At 36.9% G+C, this 14,181-nt stretch overlaps 1 protein-coding gene across 1 annotated transcript in view; it reads right to left on the bottom strand.

Moving 5' to 3' along the window:
* Positions 1-784: 784 nt before the first annotated feature.
* l(3)73Ah (polycomb group ring finger 3-like lethal (3) 73Ah) overlaps positions 785-14,181 on the bottom strand; it is a 143,563-nt gene continuing 130,166 nt past the window's right edge. The window contains exons 8-9 of the mRNA XM_090384801.1: positions 10,340-10,420; positions 785-1,091 (exon numbers count right to left, since the gene is read on the bottom strand). Of these exons, the coding sequence (XP_090240927.1) occupies positions 1,044-1,091; positions 10,340-10,420 (129 nt within the window). The 3' untranslated portion in view covers positions 785-1,043. The remainder of the gene's footprint in view (positions 1,092-10,339; positions 10,421-14,181) is intronic.

Genomic DNA, 14,181 nt, shown 5'->3' with positions numbered 1-14,181 from the left:
TTCATCTAATGGTTTAATTCCTGTATGTATATTACACAAATTGCTATTATAATGAAATAATTATAATTTGGATAATTTTTAATTAAAAAGATTTCTTATATAACTGCACCCTATATTTTATTTAATCTCTTTAATTGAATTCTTACCAAAGTGCTAACTTTGACAAGAATTTCCTCTTCTAGGAAATTATCTTTTAAATTAGGCAAAACATATTTGAATACTTAATAAACATCCAAACTATTATCATAAATACACACACTTATTAAACATTACTTGGAACATGGATTTTCACTCTACAGTTTGGGTATTTAAATTTTATCATTAATTTTACTTTTGCACAACTGATAATTGTAAAATTATTGCATACAACTGGGTACTTTTTTTTTTTTTTTAATAAAAACTGTGCTTGTGTGTATGGCATAGAAGGTGGCCTTGCAAAATTGAACTCTACATGTTCACTTGCTATTTTCTTGACTACTTCCTTTGCTTCACTTACAGGTTTTTGAGTTTTAAAATCTTTAACGTGTAATCTAATAAATTTAATCCAAATTAACAGAAATTAACTTTAATGTATACAGCCATAATTTAAGAAAAATACAAGAGATACAATAACCCAAGGTTATATATTCAGAAACAATTCATTTAGGAATGTAATCTGTTGGAACTGCCATCAAACTAAATAACCCGATGACACTATTATCTTCATATTCTAATTTTTCGATATCAAATCTTCAGTTTGCATGAAAATATAAAATTTGATTTATACTTCCTGGAATTTCTCCATAAGTGGTCTATCTTGTAGCTGTCTTATTACAAAACTGTAACAATAGTAGGTCTTGCACTTCTCTGTTCTCTCACTATTAGCACTTCTTCAACTCAGTTTGAAAATAAAAATAGAACACTATGGGACCAATGAAGGCCAAAACGTCTTTTAAGGTCCATTAATTAATCACATGAGTTTGGTCAAAGAAGCACAGTAAATAGGTCTTTCTCTCTCTCTCTCTTTAATTTCCTATGTACAGAAGAAAATAAACAATAACTGGTCATCCCAGATCAACTCTTGGTCTGTAATATAATTTTAGAGGAGGATCCTAAGGAAAACAAAAGTTATATCAGTATACATGTGATTTAAATGACTACAAAAATGAAAATTAGATAAGTTATGTCAGATAACAATCTGTGATCTTGCATGAATGGTTTTACTAACTACCACTATACAGAACTTATCAAAACAATAGAAGTTGTGATTTAATTTATGACAACCGAAAGTAAATTATCATTAATATCTGATGTATCACACACACACATTAATCAATATGAGCTAGGTGATTATTCCTTAAATTCTTTAGATAATTATGAGGGGGTTTAAAAAGATGCGTATTGACCCAGAAGTAGTTGTGGGTCAAACTCCAGGTATTGCACTTCTTCAACAGCCAACAGACAAAAATGACATTTTTGCCACCTCTCAGTACACTTCCACAGGCCAGTTTTGCAGAAGTCCTCTGACTGTCCTTCAAATCACAACTTTGCAGCAAAAATCACCTCATCATCAAAAAAGTGTTTTCCACAAAGAAAGGACTTTGGGGCAGGAAAGAGGATGAAATCTGAGGGTGCAAGGTTAGGGGAATAAGCAGGATGCAGCAATATTTCAAAGCCACATTTGTGGGCACACCTTACTGCAGCATGTGAGTAACGTGCAGGGGCATTATCGTAGAGCAGGCGCACAGCTTTTGACAGCTTCCATCTTTTTTCTTCTATAGCAGCATGTAGCTTTATGAGAAGGTTGGAATAATACTTTACCATCACAGTACAGTACAGTATGTTATCCTTTTGAAGGTAATCGCTTAGTATTACACTATGTTGATCCCAAAAAACCAACAGCACCACCCTGCCGGCACTTGGTTGCACCTCTGCTTTTTTGGGAAGGGGATTGTGATTTGACATGCTTTTATCTGTTTAGGTTCAGAATCATTGCGATGGATCCAAGTTTCATCTACAGTAGCCAGCCATGAAAAAACTCCTCTTGCTTTTCCAGGCACATCGACAAATGGATGATGTTCTCCACAGACCTGGAGCTTTGCAGTTAGTTCTTTGATGTTAATATGGCAAAAGGATTTTTGCAACACATGCTTCTTTCACTTTTACAGCAGTTGCTGGGTGTCCTTGAATTTCTATTTCATGCATTGCAGTTCTTCCACACTTGAATTGTTTAAATCAATTCAAGTGTGGGCAGCCTAGGGCAGCCTTCTCCATAAACAGTGCCCATTTCTTCTTGGACTATTTTGGGTGTTTTCTCTTGCAGAAAGAGGAACCAAATCACTGATCTGTATTCCACTTCCTCCATTGTGATACTTTACTTCATACAAAACCAAAAAAAAAAAAAAAAAAAAATTCATCTGTTATTTCTGTCATTATGACAGAAATAACAAGCTAGCCGCTAGAGCCCATTTTGTTAATAATCATTAACATTAATGAATAAAAAAAAAAATCCTGGGAAAATAGAATGTACTTGAAGTTATTGAGGAAAGCATTGCCGAGAACAATAACAGTATTCAAAATAGAGTTTCAACACAAACAATAAAACTTGTAGATTTTTTCCATTTGAGATATAATATAAAGAAATCCCATTTTATAACTTACAGATCAAGAAATAATTCAAAATTGTTCACTTTTTGATGCCACCTTTATTTTCAATCTACAGTCAATCCTCGTATAGCACGATCGTGAAATATAAACAACAGACCCTATGGGAAAAATAGGGTTATGTGCCGACCACCCAAGATTGAACACACATTTGTAACCAAAACATTACCAAACACAATAAATAATCTTAATAAAATACGTAAGCATTTTAAGTAATACGTAAGTATTTTATTACGACTATTACCTAATAAAATATTGCTAATGCTTTTGCTTCTATCGTAAGCAAACTTTTTTGTTTGATTTCTATCCAAACAGATGACAGCCGTCCCATCTCTTCCAATTCTTTGTGTCTTAATCTAATGGATTTTAATTACACTTTGATTGTTCCTGCTATGAAAGTTGTTTTTATTTTCTCTGCATTCTTTGTAATTCTCGTCGTTGCCTCATTTAGATCTGTAGCACGTGCAATATCACATGGTCTTTCGTTTCGCTCAAAGCGTTTCACAATTTCATATTTTTTCTCTATCGACAGAGGCGGACTGGCCATAAGACTTACCGTGGAAACCCCGGTGGGCCGGAAGCCGGTGTGATTTTGGCCATAAAACATTGTATGAGGCCACTATAAATTTTCCCGGGTAAGAATTTTTGACCCAGTCCGCCTCTGTTCATTGATATTGCTTTTGTTTTTCTGTGAATCTGCAGTGTCTTCACCAGGACGCTTCCTTTTCACGCCTTTTAAGTATTTTATTCATTTTTAGGGAATAAAGCACAATTACAAAACGAGGAGGCACGCTTGATACACATAAACAAAGCTGCGTGCGTGTAGCAACTGAATAAACAACACCGTAAAGGCAGAGATACACTATTAACACTTCACATTTTACTAAAGCACATTTCTAGGGGGTTACTACCATAAAACAATTTCCAGTTGCGTTTCTGCGAGTGGAATCTGTTATAAACTGGCAGTAAACTCTATCTAATTGCATTTGCGATTATACCGATAGCTGGAATTGTGTTGGTTTTTACGTTATTATGGTCAAATAAGTTTCCCCTTCACTGATATAAAAAACAAATACATTTTCAGAATCTTCTCTTCATTCTTATCGTGTTGTGTTCAGTTGGGGAGATTCCGCATTCGACTGCCATTTCTTGTAAACACAAAGGCGAATCGTGCATAAGCGAATTCGGTTCGTGTTATATAAGATATCGTTCCCCTATTTATAAATCGTATGTTCGAATTCGTGTAGTGTAAACACGTGTTAGTCGAGGACTGACTGTATTACGAATTATAATGAACTGTGAAAAATCATTTATATTGAAAATATATATATTTCTAAAATAAACAGCAATACAACACATTGAATCGCTGTCTCCAAAGTACAGCTCTCTCTGTATTATGGGTAAACCTAGATAAATCTGTTAAGAAAGTATATAGGTTTACTCACAATACAGAGAGGACTTCTGTTAATCTATCAATTAATTCTTTGCCAAAAACATTGTGATGCCACCAGTGTTAAGGTTTTACTAAACCTTTACTAATGTTTTTTGTAGAACAGTTCTATAGATGAGCTCCAAACAATAATAATTTTTCCCCACAATTATATAAGTAAAACCACCAATAACATACATAATTAAAAAAAGAAATTAAAATTATGTAAATAGTATAGTATTAATAGTGGCAATTGATGATAAAAAAAAAAAAAAACCCACACCATTTTAAACTATCCATTCCCTCCAATAGTTTGTCTAGTCCTTCCTTGAATTTATTAAAACTATCCATTTCCACAACAGCAGATGGAAGGTTGTCCAGCAATCAACCACCTGTTGACTGAAAGCAAACTCCACACATCTATTCTGCAACCATCCTTCCTCAATTTGAATTTATGCTCCCTCGCGCATAGTCAGAGTAAGAGGAAGAATCCCATTGGCATTGAATTTGCTCAAGCCATTCAAAGCCCTAAACATCTTAATCAGATCAGCTCGCAGGTGCCTACTCTCCAGAAGCTGCAATTTGCAGAACTGAAGCCTTTCTTGGTAAGAGCAGCACCCTTACTTCCTCTCACTAATCTTATTGCCCTTCTTTCTACCCATTCCATCAGCTCTATATCCTTCTTAAAATGATGCCCTCCAGACCTGTATGCAATATGAGGATGTGGCCTGGCCAATTCCTTATACAAAGGGTACTAGGAAAGTTTTGCAATACAGCTTTGTTTATTTAATTTTTTCAAAGTAATTTCCTCTACATTCAATACACCTCTCCATCCTCCGAAACCAATCTTTAAACCAGTTCTGCCAAGTTTCACTAGGGAGTAAAGCACACTCGTTGTCCCAAGCCCGTAGAAGGTCCTCATCACTGGAAAACCGCCTCCCTTTTAGCTTCATTTTCACATGCGGGAACAGTGCAAAGTCGCAGGGAGCAAGGTCTGGACTGTAGGGAGGGTGCTCGAGAAGTTTCACTCCTGTCGTGGTCAAATATTCGGTGCAGGTTTTGGCGCGGTGAGCTGCAGCATTATCGTGATGGAGGTACCAGGTGTCCATTCTTGACTTTGGCCGCAGGTTCTTCATAGATCTAATGACTTTAGGCAGACATTGTGCAGTATACCACTTAGCTGTGACTGTCTTCTGCGTGTCCAAAACGACACGTTCCACAATTCCACTCGATTTGAAAAATACAGCTATCATTTTCTTCTTTACAGATCGGGATTTTCTGACAATTACGGGTGTGTCGTCATCATCAAACACCCAAACTTTGTTTTGAGCCTTGGTCGGCAGATCGTAATAGTACAGCCAAGTCTTGTCACCTGTCACGATGTTGTTCACATACCGAGATTGTCCCTTATCAAACTTTTTTAACATCTCCCGGCACCAAGTCACACGTCGTGTCATCTGCTCTTCAGTCAGTTGATGCGGCACCCAGAGAGAACAAAGTTTCTTCACGTGCAAATGATCTTGCAGAATCGAACGAATTGCTGGTGCATTTAGGCCCAAAGTATCCTCTATCTGTTGGTAGGTCACTCGCCTGTTTTCGTCAAGAATTTTCCTCGCGGCAGTAACGTTTTCCTCTGTAACTGACGTTCGTGGCCTTCCCGGCCTCTCAGAATCCTCCAGAGTGAAATTTCCCCTTTGGAATTCTCTATACCACCTGAATATCGTTGTACGATGTGGACAATCATCATCTAGTGCAAGAGTCATTTCTTCTAAGCACTGGTCTATGGTTAAACCACGCACGAAATTATACCGCAAAACTGTCCTTATCTCATTTCGTGACCACGATGCCATCGCAAGCACTTTACACTCTCACTACTAATGAATAACTGAGCCCATCGACTTGGCGCGGCGGCTACTATGCACGTATGAACATGTCTCAACATGCAGCAACAAGCAGCTTCCTGTGATTCATTGTTGCGTCATATTGCAAAACTTTCCTAGTACCCTTTGTACATTAGGATAATCACCTCTTTATCCCTGCTAGCAAAATTCCTGTATATCATTGACAAAATCCCATGAGTTATTCTAGCAGCATGTCTGCAGTGCACAGAGAACTTCATATCAGATTGCACAATTACCCCCAGGTTCTTTTCATTTTCCATTAACCCTAAGTAGTACCACAGAGTTGATACATTACTCTGGGACTACTGCTACCTATATGTAGTACCTTGCATTCGTCAATGTTAAACTCCAATTGCCATTTCTCAGCCCATCTGCCAAATTTTTCTAGATTTCATTGCATCAGCATACCTTCCTGACTGTCATTACCCACCCTGCCAACCTTTGTATCAACTGAAAAAACTTTTATATTAAGCCTGATATATCCTCATAAATATTATTAATAAATACAGAAAACAACAATGGGCCCAGGGCCAAACCCTGTGGGCTCCACTATTAGTCTACAAAGAGCAGTGTCCATTGATAACCACTCTGTCTTCTCTCACTCAACCATCCCTTTATCCAGAGCAGTAACTCTCCCTTAATGCTACTTTGCTCCAATTTGCAAAGCAGTGCTTTTTTTGCAACAGTATCAAAAGCATTCCTGAAATCCAAGTATATGATATCAAAATAATTTTTTGGAACCAGTTACTTTGCTGCATTATAGCACCCAATCAACTTGGTCAGACAATCTGTATATTCTTAACAAATGAAGAATCACTGTTGATAACGAGATCAAGAGTATTGCTCTCTCTTGTTGTCTCTTTAACATGCTGCAGTAGAAAACAGTCATCCAATAAATCCACAAAAGTCTTGTTACTCTGTGCATGACTATCCCACAAGTTCCCGTCAATATCTGGGATGTTAAAATCCCCCATTATAACACATTCTTATTTACTGGCCCACTCTATTTCTCTGTATAGTTGTACATTATACTCATCAGAGTCATTAGGCCTATAACACACTCCAACTCTCATTTCTGTGTTCCCAGTGCTTATGTAATGCCAAACTGACTCACAATGCACTGTCACCAATGTAAACTGGGTGCCTTGTCAACTGGGAAATAACCCCAGGGAAAGGGAAGAAAAGCCACAGAGCAGGTGTGCTGGGTGTGATTGCCTTTGGTGTTAGCGTGGATTTAAATCACAGATTCTACCAAGTTCAGGGTCTGGGTTAGCAACATCCCACCCTGGAAAACAGGGTGAGCAGAGGTTTGTGGTTGTCAATTCCTGGAGTAAGAAAATAAGTCCGGAGATAGGGTCAATCCAGTAGGTGCCACATTAGGTGTCAGGTCCAGGGATGAGGATAGTCCAGTAAGTGTGCATTCAGGTAAGGCAGATCAAGGAACTTTTCAGTAAGCCTATGCTTCACTGTTGTTTTGGTTTGGTAGGCATGCAAACAGGGATGTTCTCCTCAAAGTGGGAGAAGGCTTCGTAGCGATGTGCATCACTGATGTAGATATACTCAGATCCTCGTATCTGGTGGGACAATCGTGAACAGTGTGGATCCTAAATGATTCCCACCAATGCCAATTTATCCTTGAAGGAGCCGTGACTGGTTATCAAGAATGTAGTGTGGAGATTTGGGGAAAACTTGGCTGATATTTGGAATGAACTTTTTTGTTATTTGGCCTTTCATTGTTTCAAGCCATCGGTTCTGCAAGGTCTGTTGGAGGTACAGTGAGAGGCACTTTTTCTCATCAGCCAAAAAAAAAAAAAAAACACCCTTCTCATTTCACCCATCCACTATCTCCAAATGTGTGTTTAGTTCTGCCTTGAATTTATTTAAGTTATCAACTTCTACAACAGATGGAAGTTTGTTCCAGCAATCAACTACCCACTGGCTAAAGGCAAACTTCTGTACATCTATTCCACAACTGTCTTTCCTCAGTTTGAATCTATGCCCCCTCAGGTTTGTAATCCGAGCAATAGGAAGAATCCCATCAGCATCGAGTATGCTCAAACCATTCAAGGCTTTATACACCTCAATCAGATCACCTTGCAGGTGCCTAGTCTCCAGACACTGTAATTTGCAAAACTTAATTATTCTTTGCATCCACAAAGAGCAGTGTCTATTGATTACCACTGTCTTCTCCCACTCAACCATCCCTTTATCCATAGTAGCAATTTGCCTCCAATGCCACACTGCTCCAATTTGTGCAATTTAAGCCTTTCTTCGTAAGAGCAACCCTTTGTTCAATTCACTAATCTTGTTGCCCTTCTCTGTACTTGTTCCAGCAGCTCTACATCCTTCTTAAAATGAGGCCTCCAGACCTGTATACAGTACTCAAGGTGTGGCCTGACCATTACCTTAAACCAGAAAAAATTGCTGTATATCGTTGACAAGACACCATGAGACACCTTGCAGACCGTCTGCACTACTCAGAAAACTTCATATCCACCTGCACAATTACCTCCAGGTCCTTTTCATTCTCTACCACTGTTGGTGTAGTACCACACAGTTGATACATTACTCTGGGGTTACTGCTTCCCATATGCAGACTTCTCCCGAGTCCAAGGAAGCTCTCATAATTATGGCTAAGGATTTGCTTACTTCCTTTGCTGCCTCCTTTATTATAACTGGATAGATCCCATCCACCCTAGGTGCCTTTCTTATGTTTATCTTCAATTTCTCCTCCACTTTTCTCTCAGTTATTACAAAATCATATAGCTCACTGCCATAGTTTAATTCACATCTGGCATTCCCCTCCCTGAATAACTCATGTGTGAACGTAGATGCAAAATACTCATTTAGTTTGTTAGCTACCTGAGTTGGCTAAGATGCATTTAGGGCTAAATGCCTCAAGCTGCAAGCAAATTTAGACTATGTATATATTAAGTGCAATAGCATCATTAATGCACAGCCATTTCTGAATAAACAGAATATTTATAAAGCGGCATTGTTTTAAGTTATATCTCATATTGTGAATACCTTCACGAGTTGCCATGATATTGCACTACTTCGAATAAGTAACGCTTCACCTAAGGAGAAGACTAATGTTACTTATTCTCAGATAGGTACCACCACCCAGATGGCACCATTTGGCCCTTCTCGTTGTGAAGGTATTCACAATATAAGATATAACTTAAAACGATGCTGCTTTATAAATATTCTATTTATTCAGAAATGGCTGTGTATTAATGATGCTACTGCACTTAATATATACATAGTCTAAATTTGCTCGCAGCTTGAGGCTTTAGCCCTAAATGCATCTTAGTCTAAATACATCATACACCATCAGGCATCTCTCATATTGTGGAGTTATACTTCATAACTGTTTTGCCATCATTGCATCACTTGGGTACCTATCCACCCACCGAAGAAGGGCCGAATAGTCCTGAAATGGTGCCGTCTGGGTGGTGGTACCTATCTGAGAATAAGTAACATTAGTTTTCTCCTTAGGTGAAGCGTTACTTATTCGAAGTAGTGCAATATCATGGCAACTAGTGAAGGTATTCACAATATGAGATATAACTTAAAACAATGCCGCTTCATAAATATTCTGTTTATTCAGAAAAAAAAAAAAAAAAAAAATGGCTGTGTATTAATGATGCTATTGCACTTAATATATACATAGTCTACCTGAGTAGGATCATCAACAGCTGAACCATCGATATCAAGTGGACCAATCTGATTCATCCCTTCCTTCTAGAGTTTACATAAGTAAAGAACTCTTTGCATCCTTTGCCAAAGATTTCCCATAATCTGCCTTTGCCTGTCTAACCTCCTTTGTGAGGTTTTATGGACACCCTGTATATGACAATAATAGAAGTCTAAGGAACTGTTGTACTAAAGCTGTATAATTGACACAGGGCAGTCTAGGTACTCTGCACTTAGATCATGGACCCTCTGTAAAATAAGGCTGCACCAGAAGATACCAATGGTGAGTATTATTTAAATTCACACACCTTACTGACTTGCATATTCTTAATTTCTCATCTTGTTACTTTTACAGTGAAGAAAGTAGTTATTTGTTTTATATCTGAATACCTGCATCAAACTATTTTTAATAGAATGACAATTCAGGATGCGAGGTAACTATACCACACCTATGAAATTCTACCACCTTTGTCTGAAGTAGAGACTCGTTATTTTATTTCAGAGATACTGATGAAAGAATGCTATAAATGTTCTAACCAGAAATTTTTTTTTTTTTTTTTTTTAAATCAGCAGATAGACCACTGACTAAATGACAGGAGATGAAAAAAGTATCTGGAATCAAATATGTGAAAACTAGAATAAGCGTAAAAATGTACTATTAATATCTTACCTTAAACCTCCATCTTGTTACACACACAAATTTTAAGGTATGATCTTTGCCTAAAATTTCTTCATTACAAAGAATATCCACCTATGAGACAGAGAAAGTGATAATTGATGTCTGTATCTTGTTACACACAAAGGAACAAAGGATTCTTTGGACTAAGATTCAAAGAGGTAAATTGAATTTATTGACATTATTATAAATAGTGCTTCTGTATAATTATAATTAACAGGTACATGATCAAATACTTGAAACACTAATGAAATAAACTGATTAGCTATACACAAACTAGGAGCAGATATATGTCTGCAGAAAACAAAAGATTGCAGTGGCACATACACTGAGGGTGAGTACTTTTTTTCCAGGCATATGGAATCAAACTCACTGGTCTATATCAAATTGGTCTATATTCAACTTAGATACAAATACCGTCCATAGTCTAAGTAGCTAATATATTTTTTAAATGGTATAGTAACATTTGAACAGGTGAATCCACTACATGTTTGAAAATCTGAGACTGCCAGGGCAGCTGTTTCAAAGCTACTGGATTCTCATCAGCTAGTGGATATCTTCTATTAGTAAACATATACCATACTCTGAGTAACGTATTTTGTCTAAGTGAAAAGCCAAGTGCTGTATGGAAGTAAAATTTATATTTAAACACATAACCCTATACCCTCTAGAAACAGTACAATATTATAGAATTTCGAAGTCACTGAATAGAAGTCACTGAAATCAAATAAGAATTACACACTTTACTGCATTCAATTTTTGGTGAGGGTAGACGAACATTCTGTTCTCAATAAAGACCAAGACCAAGACTCAGTGTAGTGATCTAAAATCAGAACTTGGTGCATTACGAGAAGAATCCAAGTCACTAAAGAAATTACTGTTGCCACAGAAACAAATGTAACCAGGAGCTTGTCAGGGACTCAAGTATTTTGTGACTTGTCCAGTGATGCTCCCCAAATAAGAATAAACAAGTGCATACCACTCTGGTTGAAGGTGATCTAGTTAGCACAACACCCAGAGGGGTCACAGCAATTTTTAAATAAAATTAAATTTTGTGTATACAAAAGCTAAGAAGCTGTTGTTAGAATTACTTTTTCAATACTGTAGATGTTGAGACCTTACTACTCTAAGTCTGAGATACAAATGAACCCTACTGCCAGCCACTTTTTTTTTTTTTTTTTGAGTGAGTGACTTTATTAATGTACGTGTCATGAATACTCCTTAATTTCTCCTCTCTGGCTATGGACACACACACACACACACACACACACACACACACACACACAGAGAGAAAGCAGCTGACTAGTGCGACTTCTCAATATGTACTAATACTTCTTAGTACACTTACTGAACGATAATCCTTTTAGCTCTCAATTCGTGTTTCCAACAGCACAAATTTTCATATTGCCTAAAGGCCAGAGGTGCGAATATGCGGTGGCAGTAAATAGCAAGTCTGTTGCACACACGCTTTATTCTGCTTCGTAATTCGGTGCTTTCATGTGAACTTCAGTGTTTTTCATTCTTCTGCCACTTTCTACTTTTTATATTGCTCGTTTCACATTATTATTGTTGTTTTTAAGAAGAAAAAATATATTTTACCATGGACAATCGGGTAATCAGAACAAAACGGCCGAGGAGCGATGACAATAATGTTGTTACAGGTATTTCCAAAGCTAATAAGGTAATAAATCATGTGAAAATTTGGACACTATTGTTATTTAAAGTATAGTGCAACCACCAAATTTCCGGAACCATCATATTCCAAATGAAAAGGAATGAAAAAGAATACAAAATATCAAGAGGAATTTATGAAGTACAACTTCACTTACAGTGTTGTTGATGATGAGCAATGTCCTGTGTGCGTAAAATGTTACAAAAAATTGCCTAACGAAAGCATGAAACCTATTAAATTAAAGACACTTACATACGAAACATCCAGAGCTAATGGAAAAAACTGAATCCTTTTTCAAAAGACATGCCGACACCATACAAGGTGTGAAATCTTTCATAAAGAAACATATGGCAGTTCCTTGTAAATGCACACTATTGCTGAATCTCTTGTTCTCCCTGCGAAGTTTTGAAAAGTGCAATAAGTGTGATTAGGTTTATTAAAAGTAGAAGCTTAAATAGAAGACTTTTCACTATACTTCGCAACGAAATGGGATCCACTTATGAACTGCTTATTTTATATACGAGAGGTGGTTGTCCAGTGGTAAAGTGTTGAGACTTCATTTTGACCCTAAACATGAAGTTTTATTGTTTTAATCGGATAAAAACCAGAATCTTGCTCAACTGTTTATAAATCAAAAACGGGTTGGAAAACTTAGTTACCCTGTTGATATATTTGAAAAACTTCAATGATTTAAATTTAAGTCTTCAAGGACATGGAACAAATATATTAATACTCAGTGATAAAATAGAAGCTTTCAAAAAGAAGTCTAATCTTTGGAAAACTGAATTTCAACATAATAATACTGAAATGTTCCTATATTTTTTGATTTTGTTAATAATATTGACATTTTACAATTTAAGGATATCACTGCCACCTACCTAACAATGGTAATTAAGAATTTTTCCAAATGATTTAATGTATCTCCAGAAACAAAAAAAAAAAAAAAAAAAATGTATTGGATTTGTGATCCCTTTGCTTTTGAAATTTCTTCATGTCCTGAAATTACCACTCAGCAAAAGGAAGATCTCAGTGATCTGTAGCTGATGAAGCATTAGCATTAGGTGCTCGTTTCAAGACTACAACTTGTTTGTTTGGTTTGGGTTTTTTTTTTTTTTTTAGGAGCATTAGCAACTAAGGCCATATTGCTCCAGGATATGCGGTGGTCATTCCCTGACCTTTCCGCATCCTCCGTATCTGGTGGTGATGGGCTTGAACCCCAGTCTAATCAAGAAGCGTGTGCTACGCACTGCTGCTCCTTCCCACCTGGCTACAGAGGCGCCTACTACAACTTGTGAAAAAAATTTGGCTTTCTCTTCAAGACGAATATCCACAATCATCGAAAATGGCGATACAAACATTGCTACCTTTTGGGTTTACATATTTATGTGAGGTTTGTTTCTCAAAATTAACAGCTATAAAAACAAAACAGCATTCCAAATTTGATCCAGAAGATAACACGAGATTAGCAATTTCAAATATGGATCAAATGTTATTGGTTATCCTTCTCATTAATTGTTTTGTAATCTTAATGGAAGAATAGTAATTTGATTTGGAAACTGGGGATGAAGAGTTCCATTACGGTATGTATAATGTATTTAGGAAAGACACAGAAGACAGAATGGACAGTGGTGTCATGCTTATGATTAAAAACATCCTGAGTGCAAAAAGAGCTTTTGCCAAGTTTGAAGTTACGGCTGCTAGAATAGAATCTGCACGGTGTGAGTTAGTTGTAAGCAAAGGTATAATGAGAGTGACAGTAATCTACAGACTGGGAAGGGTATGGCCAGTAATTACATGCAAATGGAATTGGCAAGCAAGCATGAATGTTTTATTACAGGTGACTTCAATGTGGCCCAGATTGATTGGAATAAGTATGAGGGGAACTCACCTTTGGGAAAAATTTTCTAAATGAATTAGATGATTATCATTTCTACCAGAATGTCAGAAATAATACTGGGGGTGAGAATATTCTTGACCTAATTACTTACAAATTAGATGACATCACAGGGCTTGAAATACAGGAACCACTGGCAGGTAGTGATCATGCAGCTGTCAGTTGGAAGACGGGCCTTTGACAGTGTAAGGTGCTATATGGTATTTTAATTGGGCAGAGTGAGGGCCAATATATACCTGAATTATGGAATATCTTTAAAGTAAAAATCAA

This window comes from Mastigoproctus giganteus, chromosome 11 (assembly GCF_048544385.1).
Source record: "Mastigoproctus giganteus isolate SK-2022 chromosome 11, ASM4854438v1, whole genome shotgun sequence".
In the NCBI taxonomy this organism is placed as follows: domain Eukaryota; kingdom Metazoa; phylum Arthropoda; class Arachnida; order Uropygi; family Thelyphonidae; genus Mastigoproctus; species Mastigoproctus giganteus.
The sequence above is the reverse complement of the archived record's forward strand: the minus strand, read 5'-3'. Positions and strand labels throughout refer to the sequence as shown.